The following is a 12,867-nucleotide window of genomic DNA, read 5'->3' on the forward strand; positions in this document are numbered from 1 at the left end:
TCTCCTTCCAAGAAGAAACAAGAGGCTTGGGTAAGCTACTTTGCTTCATGGAGCCTCAGTCTCCCCATCTGTAAAATGGGGATAGTAGGTATCCTGGTGATTTTAAAATATACCCACAGATTCTCTGATACTCTTCCCTTCAAGAGGTGGAGCCTAATTCCCTTCCTCTCCAGTGTGGGCTGGATTTATTATCTTCTAACAAGTAAAATTAGGAGGGAGTGATGGAGTATAACTTCAGAGATTATGCCATAGAAGGTATTGTGGCTTCTCCCCTCCTCTCTCTGGGATCACTCCTTCTGGCGGAAGTCCTCTGCCATTTCATGAGCACACTCAAGCAGCCCTGTGGAGACGTCCTTGTGGGGAGGAACTGAGGCCTCCTGCCAACAGCCAAGTGAGTGAGCTGCACGGAAATGCATCTTCCAGCCCCAGTCAAGCCTTCAGATGACTGCAGCCCCAGCTGACATCCTGACTGCCACCTCATGGGAGACCTTGAGCCAGAACCAGCCAGCGAAGCCACTCCCAAATTCCTGACTATGTGAGATCCATATTTATTATTTCAAGCTGCTACATTTGGGATGTTTTGTTAGGCAGCAGTAGCTAACTAATACAATTACCCTTCACACAGGGTTGCTATTAGGAGAAAAGGTATCAGCACGTGGAAGGCAGGGCAGTGGAGCAGAAGCGGCTCTCCAGGAGACCCGTGTTCAAATCCCAGCTCTAGCTGTGTGGCCTTGGGCTGATGGCCGTCCCCGTCCGAGCCTTAGTCTCTTCATTTGTATCACCAGCAGGGACATGTATCATCGGATGCACCCCACAGGCCCCCAAGGAAGGTCAAGTGATTTGCTACCCACCCCGGGCAGCCCCCACGATGCCTTACCAGCATCTGCTGGGCCATCTTCTTCCTTTCGGCCTGCAGCTGCTGGCCCCTGTCCTCCTCCTCCTCCAGGCGGGCCTCCATCTCGTGCAAGATCTCCTCCAGCTCCTGCTTCTTGGCGGCCAGTCGCACCCGCATCTCCTCGGCCTCGGCGTACAGCTCCGTCTCTGCCTGCAGCTGCTCCTGCAGCAGGTTCTTCTCCTCCGCCAGCTGCACGCGGAGGGTGGGGAGGAGGCCGGTGAGACCCCCAGGGGACCCATGTCCTCCCCGCCCACCGCAGCCCCAGCCGTGCACCCCCCGGCACCTGCGAGTGCTTCTGCTCCAGCTCCTTGAGCTCACTCTCTGCCTTCTGCTGCCGCTCCTTGGTCTTCTGCAGCTCGTCCTCCTTGGCCTGCATCTCCTCCTCCTGCCGCGTCACCTGCAGCAGCGGCTTCACCTGCACGCGCACGGCCGGCCCGTCATGGGGCGGCAAAGCAATGCGCTCTCATGGGAAACCTGACCCCTGCTTCTGAGCTGGGGACAACTTTTCCCCACGACCCCCTCCCAGAGGACACACTGTCTGGAGACACCTCTGGGTGTCACAACTGGGAGAGAGAGCTCCTGTCAACCAGCGGGTGGAGGCCGGGGATGCGCTAAACACCCTGCAACGCACAGGACAGTCCCCACAGCACACAATCATTCAGTCCGAAATATCAGCAGTGGCCGGGTTGAGGGACTCTCAGTTGGAGCAACAGAGAAAGGTACAAAATGAAGGGAGAAAGCGAGGCGGTCCTCCACTTTAGACCTCCCCCCAAGACAGCATGACTGCTGAAAATTGATGTTTCTTTCCAAGGACAAAAGGAAAAAGAAATCCTTCGCATCCTACCTCCCTATCAGTCATTAGTAGCACCGTTTGCATTTCCCTCCAGATTCTTCTCCCACATTTAAAAAATGCACTTGGAATCACACTGCCTAGCGTCATGGGTTGCTTTTATTAGTTAAAATGACAAGATATTTATCACCTCGTGCTGTTGCATCATTTGTACAACTTTCTACTTAGGTCGCCATCGTGTCTAATAGTTGCAAAGCACCCGCTTGACGGATGGGCCCCTCAGACCTCATCAGTCCGCCGGTGACAGATACAGCAGTTCCGCCATGAGGAACGCCCTTAATTCCTGATTTCCTTTATTTAAGATAATTTCTTTTTTTTTTTTTTTTTTAAGATAATTTCTTAGGGTAGTTTTTCAGAAGTTGGGTCAATGAGGATGGATGTTTCTAAAAAGCAGCAACCCCCGCCATCCTTCCCCCGGGTGCCTCGTAACTCCTTATTCTCAAGCCCTGTGTGGCACCAGGACACCCCTGCTGTGGTCACTGGTGGCTTCGTTTGTGCACTTGTCACTTTGCTGTTATGGGTTTTTTTTTTTTCTGTGATTATCTGCTTCTTGGCTGCTCGTTCAGTTACCTAGAACATGCATGATGCCAGGGACCAGGCTGCCTGTTCACAGCCGTATTCCCAGCATCTAGCACTTGCCTGGCATACAGTAGGCGCTCACATAAACATCTGCTCAGGGAAAAAGCTTTGTGCCAATGTGCACACTCAAGGGCATAGAAGAGGAAGCCCCGTCTATTGCAACAGAGCATGTCCTTGTGCCACTGGGATGTTGCAAGCTGTGACACTGCGGGGACCAGCTGTGCCCACAGGCCTTGCCTCCACCCGCAATGAAAAGGCAGGCACCAGTGACACGCGCCACAACTGGGTGGCTCTCAGAGAACCGTGCTGAGTGAAGGAAAGCCGATCCCCAGAGGTGGCATCCCGTATGACTCCAGTTATACAACATTCTTGAAACAGCAAAATCATAGCACGGAGATGCGCTACGATGGAAGTGGGCGTGGCTACGGCTATACAAGGGCAACAGGAGAGACCCCAGCAGTGACGGACAAGCTCTGTGTTAGGGTCACAGCTGTCACCCACGTGCCAAAGGGGAAGGGCCTCCTCGGGCCACGGGCAAGGTTCGAGTCCCAGGCCCACTTTGGACCATCTCCTGTCCCACATCTGGAGTGTCCGGAGTGAAGAACCAGGGCTGGGGCTGGGGCCTGGGAGGAGGCAGGGTGGCCTCCGGGAGGGGGCCGGGGCCCCCCACTGACCTTGGTGAAGAGCCGCCACCACTGCCAGTTCCGCAGCTTGAGGTAGGCGGCGCAGTTCCTCTGAATCACCTTCATGGCGGTCAGCTGCTGCTGCCTCTTAGCGAAGGCCCTGGGGCAGAGGGAGGCAGGGCGTGAGGCCCCCCTGTCGTCCGCGGCACCCTGAAGCTGCACCGGGCCATCCCCGGTGCTCCCCAGCTCTTCCAGATGCTTCTGGAAGCTCTGAGCATCAGCACAACATGTTGTCTGGGCACAGACCCCTTCAACAGTCTAAAGGTGAGAGCTTTTCTTAGGGGGCCGGGAAGGCCCAAGGCTCACCGAGTGCCCTGGACTCAGGGCTGTGACCCAATAGCACCCGGGAAACTAGTGTCCCGCGCACCCCCAGCTGTGCCAGCTGCTCCTGACAACTCTGTCCCTCCTCAGCTGCGTTTCAGAACTCTTAAACCCTAACGCTGAACCAGCACCCTTCCTAAGGGCTACTGGGTTTGAGAAACCGTAGCATGGTGAACAAGACCCTGTTTTCTCTGCTCAGCTGCTGCTTTGGACGCGGGTGAACTTCAAGAATAAAATCACCCCAGTTATACTGGAGGCAGGAAGGATGGCAACGGAATTTAGTTATGAAACTTGACAAGTCAGGTCTGTTGCCGGACCGAGAGCTCCCCGGATGCGGCCTTAACCAGCCCGATGGATCCACTCGGCAATGAATCAGCTTGATACCACCGGGGCTCCGCAGCCGAGGGCAGTCTGTCCCCAGTGACAACACACGCTCTGGACAGACAGACAGCTACTCCACCAGCCCCTGAAGTCCTCTTCGGGGTGTGACTTTCACTGAGGAACCTGAGCCTGTGCCCGGCCCCCAGGCTTCACAAAACAGATGGGCCATCACAACTTACGAATCTCATTTGGACATCGGGATATAGATACAGCCAAGTACTCTTTCCCTAAATACTGTAGCATATTCTAGCACTTCTGAAACGATATCCAGACACCGTTCTAAGCCCTTTTCTTGCGTCATCTCATCAACTCTGCATGAACAATTCCATGAGGTAGGAAAGATAATGCTCATTTTTCAGTGCAGAAAGCTGAGGCTCAGAGAGGTTGAGTAACTTGCCCAAGGTTCATCAGCAAATTAAGTCAGGGAGCCAGAACAAGGACCCAGGCTTAAAACTCTAGAACCCATGGTCATAACTTCTCCCCGCCCTGCACGCATAACTGGGGCATTCGTTTAAGGTGGAGGCATTTCTTCCCCCTCGAGAGGAGGCTGCCATTCGGTCCCTGGTGCCTCTTAGAATCGGGGAATCAGGACAGGGGGCCAGAAAGCCCCCTGAATGTCTATGATTCTGGCTGTGTGTGGGGGCAGGTTTGAGGATGCAGGAAACCGTCTTTACTTTCTGGCCAGGTAGCCGCGACACATCGCCTGGAAGGCCATGATGACATCTGTGATCTTCAAGTCTCGTTCCTCCTCCAGGTGGGCCAGAACGCCCGTCCGGAAGAAGATCTTGCTCTGCCCAATCCTGTACAGGTTGGGGTCGAGTTCCAGGGCTTTGATCTGCAGAAGGAAGGGAGAGGAGAGCTCGTGTTCGCAGCCGCTTGGCCGGTGGTGCAGGGTGTCTCAGAAGGGTCCCGCCCAGAGGGCCGGAGGTCACGGCTGCATTTCGGGGCTTACCATGAGGATGCAGGCCTGCTTCCCGTCCATGAAGCCTTTGGGGATGGCGTTCGCCGCCAGGATCTCGTAGCTTGAAACACAGGGCGGAAGTCACCAAGCGCCCCCCAGCACCCGTCCCTCCGCGCCCCTGCGCCGGCCCGCGGGCTCACCGCTGGCGGAACTCCTGGAAGACGATCCTGTTGGGGAAGCCCTGCCGGCAGATGCGGATGCCCTCCAGCACCCCGTTGCACCGAAGCTGCTCCAGCACCAGGAACGCGTCCAGCTTGCCGGACTGCGAAGGCAGAGAGGGCAGTGGACCCTTGGGGCCAGCAGGCCCCGAATCTCACACTGGATGCCCCCCTCGCTGGGCCACGGGGGCACCGACACCAGGCGCGGGCTCGCTGGGGGTCCGGGGCAGCCCTCTCCGGCGTTTCATCCCCTTTCTTTGGCGCTGGTTATCCCGTGATCTCTCTTGCACTTGGTGGCACTAACATCCCCTGGCTGGAAACGGGCTTCCTGCTTGTCACTGCCTCTTCCTCACTTCCTGTCCCCACTGGTTCTACAGCTCCTATCTCTCAAATGTCTCCCAGTCCACCCACTTCTCTCCACCATCCGCTCGCCACCACGTGCTCCTGCCTGGACAACTGCAACGACCAGCCCTGCCTCTCCCTCCAACCCCTCGTTTGGTCTAGAATGTAAATCTGACCATATCCCTGCTTAAACACCCCCAGTGGCGTCCCCAAAGAAGGCCACGCTCTGTCAGCACCCAAGGAGCTCCACAATCCAGCCCCTGCCTCCCCGTTCCACCTCATCTTGCCCATTCCTTGCCTCAAACGTCACACCTCACGTGTCCACACCCCGAGATGACCCGCCCAGTGTGTTCTTGCCCGGATCCCTCACTTCTCACCCCCACGTTCCTGCTCATGCTGGGCCCTCCGCTCCACCAAGCCGAGGCCCATCGCTGTCAACGTTCACGTTCACCAAGAAGCTTCCTCTGAGCCCCGAGGCTGGGGAAGGGGCTCTGGCTCTTTGGTGTCCTCGTAATTGACCACGTTGTGACACGGTTGTCAGCTGCGAGTCTCCCTCTCCCCCTGGGTCTCCCACAACCTCAGCTCTACCGACATCTTGGGGCGGGGGTAACTGTCCGCTGTGGGGGTGTCCTGTGCATTGCAGGGTGCTTAGCACACCCCTGGCCTCTATGCCCTAGAGCCGTCCCCCACCCCAAGTTGTGACAATCAAAAGTGTCTCCAGACATAGCCAAACATCCTCTAGAGGACACGACTGTCCCCAGCTGAGAACCTGCCCTAGATCATGAGAACCCGCAGGCGAGGACTGCAGTTTACCCAGCGCTGTAGCCTGAGCACCTGGCACAGGGAGCAGCACAGTAATATTTGCTGCGATGATGAATGAATGAATGAATGAATGAATGCGTGGCTGAGCGCCCTGTACAGCAGCTCCCTGGCTGAAAAGTCTCTGGATCCACTCTCCCTTCCTCCCCTGCCTCCTTTTGCCTCCTTTTGCCTCCCCGGTATGGCTCCCAAGTTCACAACCTTCCACCCATGGCAGATAGAGGGAGGGGGTGCGGATGGTCTGACGGCTCCAGACACCCCTGGGCTGGGAGCCCTGGCAGCGGATGGCAGTGGATGGCGGCCTCACCCTCTTCTCGTGGTTGGGGATGATGCAGCGCACGAAGTTGGGCGTGGTGTTGCGCAGCGTGGTCATCAGCTTCCCCAGCTGCTCCTTGTACAGCTGCCCCACCGTGCGGAACATGCCCTTCTTGGTCTTGGAGGCGCTGGGCAGCGAGCTCTCCGTCATCTTGGCCATCTGGTCCAGCCCCACGATGCGGTCCACTGCGGGGCACGGCAGGAGCGGCGTCAGCCTGCGGCCCACCCGGGCCCCCAGCCCTGCACGGCCGGAGGACGGGGCCGGAGGGCAGGGGGGTGGGGTGGGGTGGCTTCGCATGGAGAATACGCTCTAGGAGACCCCAGGTCCCCTCAGTGGGCAGCGTCCCCCGTCCCTCTGCAGTAGGTCAGGGGAGGCACGCGGCGGACGGGTTTCCAAGTGCTGTGCATTTGGGAAATCCCGACAGCACCCGAGTGGCAGAAGGAACAAATTCCCTCTGATGCTGTCATGGAGACCCGGGGGACAAGCCTGCTCTTGCTGTTGACTCACCTTGGCCTCCACCCTTTTGTGCCTCAGTTTCTCTTTCTACAAATGGAGGTAATAAAGTGTCTACCTGCCAGGGCAGGAATAAGCGAACCAGGCACGTAAAGCGCTCACTCCCTGCCACCCTCCGGTCCTTCCTCCACCGACAAAGTCATTGAAAGCCTCCCGCCTGCTCGGGTTTGAGCACCTCTGGTCTAATTGAACCCTCACAGTGCTCCTAGGAGAGGCAGAAACTATTATTTCCCCAGTTTTACCCATGAGGCCACAAAAGCATAACGACAGTGAGTGACCTGTGCAAGATGACACAGCTAGCAGGTGGCAGAGACGAGACGGAAGTGAAGTCCTTCTGCCTCCAGCTGGGGCAGTGCACGTCCCCACGCCTGGTGCACTGTTTCTGTCACCTCCTGCCTGAGCCCTGACCGCAGGGCCTTCTCCCTGGGGTCTAGCGTGGGGTGGAGGGGCGGAGGGGCCGCCACCCCCATGCACGGGGCTCCCCGCCCGGGGCAGGGGTGGAAGCGGCGGGGGCTGGAGAGGGTGGAAGGAACACTTGGGTGTTTCACTCTCCAGCTCAAAGCAGCCTCCAGGACAGGGAGGGCCTCACCGTCCTTCCACAGGTCGGCCACAAACTTGTCCGAGGAGGCGTTGAGCAGGGAAGTCACGTTGTCATTCAGCGGGTCCATGTTCTTGGTCAGCCAGGCACTTGCGTTGTAGTCCACCTGCCAAGGACACGCCACCGGTCACACGCCCTCACGTCAGTTAGAAACCGCAGTCGGGTGGAGTACACTAGGCGGGCTAAGTCTCGTGCCTCCCAGACGCTTAGACAGCTCATATAGACGCCTGTGGAGTCCCCAGCCAGCCCTGGGTTCTGCCGTTCCCACATCACTCCGGCCCTGAGCGCCCGCCTGGGTTCCCTGGGACAGGGCGCCCGGGGCCCGCGGCTGGTACCTTCCCCGCGTAGTGGATGATGGAGAACTCGGTTTTGTCCTTGAGCTGCTTGGGCTTCTGGAACTTGGGGTGGCTGCCCTGCTCTGTGCACAGCTTCTCCACAAAAGACTTGTCCGTGGCCTTGGGGAACCAGCACTCCTCGTCCAGCAGGGCCAGCACGCCCGGGGGGTTGTTCTGCGGGAGACAAGCAGGGGACACCCGCGCCTGCGGTCTGCCAGGAAGAGCTGGCCGCCCGCACACGCCGCACGGCCGTCCCCCAGCTCTGCCGCCGCACTTGCCTACATATAAAGACGGATCCAGGCCCCCCACGCCCCCAAGTCTAACCTTAACCTCCCTGTGGCCAGAGGCCCAGTACTGGGCATGGAAGGCAGCACTAGCAACAGATCACAGCGTTTGCCGTCCCCAGTGGGCGACACACACACGCCCCTGCCACACAGATTTCCCAATTCTTGCAGACTAACCCATTGCTTGACTTACACACGTCCTTAGGGCTCCTGTGAGTAAAGCGTTTCCTTGTGACTGAGACAGTCTAAGCTAAGGTGGCAGGAGCACCATCAGATCTGTGCATGCCGTTCCCTCCGCTGGAATGGTCTTTACTTTCTGGACTCAGCCTCAGAGAAGCCTTTCCTGACTGCTCTGTCTGAAGCGGGCCTCCCTAAATCATTCTCCGTGTTGGCCTTACCGGGAGTGTTAGTGGCTTTATTTGTCTGGTTTTGTCATCTGTCCCTCCAGGAGGGCAGGGACGATGGCCACCTCATTTATGGCTACATCCCTAGCCCCTGAAGAGGGGGGCCTAGCACATAGTAGGTGCTCAGTAAACATCCATTCGATAACTATTAATTGTTCACCTACTATGTGTGCGGTTCTAGGAGTTTGGGATACATCAGTGAACAAAACAAAGACCGCTGCCTTTGGGAATGAATGAATGGGAGCGAGGAGAAGGGAAAGGAAGAGACGGAAAGGAAAGGAAAGGAGTGAAGGAAGGAAGGAAGGAAGGAAGGAAGGAAGGGAAGGAAGGAGGAAGGAAGAGTAGAAAGAAAGCAAGGGGAGGAAAGATAGAAGGAAGGGAGAAATAAAGAAAGAAAATACCACTGATATTAACATGTGGGTTAACAGAAATTATGATTTAGTTCACCAAGATTCAGTTTATAGCCTTCGAGGACTTGGTGATGGGGGAAGCCGTGGCCGTGGAGACAGGGCAGGGGCACATGTCCTCTGAAGGCCACACGAGTGCAAGCGTGACGTGGAGCACGCACGCCCACGCGCCCCTCACCGGCCGCTCGATGAGCTCGATGCAGGGCTGCAGGTCCAGCCCGAAGTCGATGAAGTTCCACTCGATGCCCTCGCGCTGGTACTCCTCCTGCTCCAGGATGAACATGGTGTGGTTGAAGAGCTGCTGCAGCTTCTCGTTGGTGTAGTTGATGCAGAGCTGCTCGAAGGAGTTCACCTGAGCACGTGGCGGGGGAAGGGGGGATGTGAACACCTCGAAGGAAGTCAGAGGACGGTGAGCCCCAGGGAGGCTCCAGCCCAGACAGCGCCCCACGGCCCGGACAGCCTCTCCACAAGCTCCCGTCGGCCTTCTCCGCACCCGGGGTGGGCTTGGGCCCCAACTCATGCTGCCTAGAGCCCACCAGGCTGGCAAGATCGACCTCTTCTCACTCCTCGTAAGACATGTTACCACCTGCATTTACAGATGTGGAAACTGAGGCTCAGAGAAGAAATAACTCTGTAGTGGGCATCTTTTGGGATATCTGTGCATCTGAAGACCTTTCCTTTCTCTGAGAACTTTCCTCCAATCCACGGGTATGGGACCCAATGTTCACGTTTGTGCTACGTGAAGTACTGCAAGATCCTGAAAACAGTGCTTGGCTTGGAGATGACAGTGTGGGGTCCAGTTCAGAAGAGTAAGGAGACCCAATTCCAAGATTTGGGCTGGAAATGTTGGAGAAGAGATGTGCTCTTTTTTGCCAGGATTACTGAGAGGCAGTCTGGGCCCGTGGCAGCCACCTTGCCACCATGGGGACAGCCACCTTGGGGGTACAGCCAGTGCGGAGGGAGGCAGACAGAGAGATGGCGGGAGAGCAGGCCCTGCCCATTGGACCCCATGGGACCTCTGGCGTTCTCGGTTTCACAAGGCAGTGTTTTCCCTGTTGCATTTCTGTCTCTTACACCGTCAAAGATCTAACCCTAACTAGGAAGCCTCCCAGCCTACCGTGGCCACCTGCCTGCCTTTCTCCAAAATCACGAGTTCTCCCAGGGAAAGCCTCATCCTGGAGAATCAAGACCATGGCTGTTATGAACCCAACAGGCTGTACCTCAAAGATCTCAAATCCAGCAATGTCCAGGATCCCTAGGAAGGAGGCCCCTTGCCGATGGGTCTTGTCCAAGGCTTTGTTGACGCGGCTGAGGATCCAGCGGAAGAGGCGCTCGTAAGTGGCCTTGGCCAAAGCCTCGACAGCAAAGTCAGCCTGCAGGGGAGGGCGAGGGAGGGGAACACGGTTATTCCCAATGGGCTGCGTTTGCACATGAGCCAGGCTGGTGGTTCCGATTTTTATTCTCCCTCTACCTATCATCCGTCCTTAAAATAATAAACAGGCTGGGCACAGTGGCTCACGCCTGTAATCCCAGCACTTTGGGAGGCTGAGACAGGAGGATCACTGGAGGCCAGGAGTTTGAGACCAGCCTGAGCAACAGAGTGAGACCCTGTTTCTACCGCAAATACAAAAATTAGCCAGCTGTGGTGGCATGTGCCTATAGTCCCGGCTACTCAGGAGGCTGAGGCAGGAGGATTTCTCGAGCCCAGGAATTCAAGGTTGCAGTGAGCTATGATAGCGCCACTACACTCTAGCCCAGGTGGCAGAGTGTCTCAAAAATAAATAAATAAATAAATAAAACCAAAAAAGGGAAATTATACCATCTCTACAATCAGCAGGAAAGTAGCAGCAAGAGATAGAGTGGTCAGACCTAAGGAATACCACAAAGGTAATTAAACACTTCCCTTCAGAGGGAATACTGAACCCATCCACACCACAGATCATTTAGGAGTCAACCCTGCCTTTATAAAAGGTACATGGTCATTTCCATAGATAAGTCTCTTAGGGCGGACCTAGTACCCACAACTAAGAGATCAAGATAAGGTCATGAAGGAAGTGCTCTGCTGTTCCTGTTAAGCAGTGGGTCCTCCAAACCTGACGTGGGACTTCAAATGTTCCAGTATCTGATGGATGAGGGATAAAGAGATGGATGGGTAGATAGACTCAAACAAATGGACCAATGAACAGATGGGTAGACGGATGGACAGAAGGATGGGTGGATGGCCGGATGAATGGATGGATGGATGAATGGGTGGATAGCTGGATGAGTGAGTGGGTGAGGGATGGATGGATGGATGGATGGGTGGGTGGGTGGATGGATCAGTGAGTGGGTGGGTGGAGGGAGGGAGGGAAGGAGGGATGGATGGATGGATCAGTGAGTGGGTAGAGGGATGGGTGGGTAGGTGGATGGATGGATGGATGGATGGGTAGATGGATGAGTGAGTGAGTGGGTGGAGGGAGGGATGGACAGATGGATGGATGGGTAGTGATGGATGAGTGAGTGGGTAGAGGGATGGGTGAGTGGATGAATAGATGGGTGAATGGATGGATGGGTAGATGGATGGATGGGTCGATGGGTGGATGGATGGATGTGTGAATGAATGCATGGATGGGTAGATGGATGAGTGAGTGAGTGCGTCGATGGAGGGATGGACAGAAGGATGGGTGGGTAGTGATGGATGAGTGAGTGGGTAGAGGGATGGGTGGGTAGATGAATGGATGGGTAGATGGATGGATGGGTAGATGGGTGGGTGAATGGAAGGATGGATGGATGGGTAGGTGGATGGATGGGTGAGTGGTGAATGGAACATTCTACAGGCATAAATGGCAAGTGCATCATTACCTGTTCTTTTGTCTGAGCTTTCTGTACCAAGTCCCGCCCAACTTTGATACGTGGGGTCAGAATGGCTCTGGTGAAATCAGTCACGTTAATTCCCATGAGGTGGCAAACTTTCTGAGCAGCTGAATGGAGAAAAGAAGCGTCTTGAGCATCACAAGAGAGATGGCTTGGCAAGGAAGGCGCGTCACGTGGGACGTTTGCTATCTGTGTCTACACTGACTTCTGGAGAAACGGAGCCTGATGGTAGTGAACCTAGCATGAAAGAGTCCCAAAGGCTGCTGTCCTCAGTCACCTCACCCCCAGTGTTTTGCTCAGAGGCAATGACAGGGGTGGGCTGCAGGTATGCCCCAATTGGGGGCTTAGGGTCAGATAGTTCTAGGTTTAAGTCCTTGCCCCCTTCCTAATTCCAAGTCATGCAACTTTGGACAAGTTATTTAGCCTCCCAGAGTCTTGCATTTCTCAGCGTTCAAAAGGATCAGCTCTTGGGCTGGGTGTGGGGGCTCATGCCTGTAATCTCAGCACTTTGGGAGGCTGAAGCAGGAGGATCGCTTGAGCCCAGGAGTTTGAGGTTGCAGTGAGCTGTGATGATGCCACTGTACTCTAGCCTGGGCAACAGAGCAAGACCCTGTCTCAAAAAAAAAAAAAAAAAAAAAAAAAAAGGAGGTCAGCTCTTGGCTTCTTTTTCAGGTTGTCAGCAGGATTCAGTGAGGTGAGGTAAGGTATGATTTGTTCTACTGTTCTGGGGTATGGATTGCAGCATTGTTTGTAACTGCAAAATATTGGAAACAACCTATGCATACATTAGTATGGAAGTGGACAAATACATTGTGGCATTTTCATAAGATGGAATACCAAACAGCAGTTAAAGGAATGATCTCTTTCTCTCTAGACCAGAGGTTCTCAGCTGGGGACAACTTTGCCCCCAGGGACATTTGGCAATGTCTGGAGACATTTTTGATTGTCACACACACTAAGGGGGTGCTACTCTTGAGAAACAATCTAAACAATGGTGAGTATCGAGTGAAACAAAGCAATTTGCAGAATGGTGCCTATAGTGTGATATGCTTTATGTAAGTTAAAAACACACGCACAAAGCAATGGTATATACTGTTCAGGTCTGTGTGTGTGAAAGTGTAAAGTAGACCAGAAGGTACACGGTAAAGGATGATCGTGGTTGCTGGAG

The 12,867-nt window shown here is 55.3% G+C and overlaps 1 protein-coding gene across 5 annotated transcripts in view; it reads right to left on the bottom strand.

The window, feature by feature from the left end:
- MYH11 (myosin heavy chain 11) overlaps positions 1–12,867 on the bottom strand; it is a 100,846-nt gene that overhangs the window by 22,673 nt on the left and 65,306 nt on the right. For all 5 annotated transcript variants that reach the window (XM_045542667.1, XM_045542668.1, XM_045542672.1 and 2 more), the window contains 12 exons: positions 11,688–11,806; positions 10,067–10,219; positions 9,025–9,198; positions 7,752–7,925; positions 7,408–7,522; positions 6,297–6,490; positions 4,811–4,932; positions 4,662–4,731; positions 4,384–4,544; positions 2,999–3,107; positions 1,179–1,310; positions 878–1,084 (listed from right to left, as the gene is read on the bottom strand). In XM_045542667.1, coding sequence (XP_045398623.1) covers positions 878–1,084; positions 1,179–1,310; positions 2,999–3,107; positions 4,384–4,544; positions 4,662–4,731; positions 4,811–4,932; positions 6,297–6,490; positions 7,408–7,522; positions 7,752–7,925; positions 9,025–9,198; positions 10,067–10,219; positions 11,688–11,806 — 1,730 coding nt within the window. The remainder of the gene's footprint in view (positions 1–877; positions 1,085–1,178; positions 1,311–2,998; positions 3,108–4,383; positions 4,545–4,661; positions 4,732–4,810; positions 4,933–6,296; positions 6,491–7,407; positions 7,523–7,751; positions 7,926–9,024; positions 9,199–10,066; positions 10,220–11,687; positions 11,807–12,867) is intronic.

The sequence above is a fragment of the Lemur catta genome, chromosome 2, assembly GCF_020740605.2.
Source record: "Lemur catta isolate mLemCat1 chromosome 2, mLemCat1.pri, whole genome shotgun sequence".
In the NCBI taxonomy this organism is placed as follows: Eukaryota; Metazoa; Chordata; class Mammalia; order Primates; family Lemuridae; genus Lemur; species Lemur catta.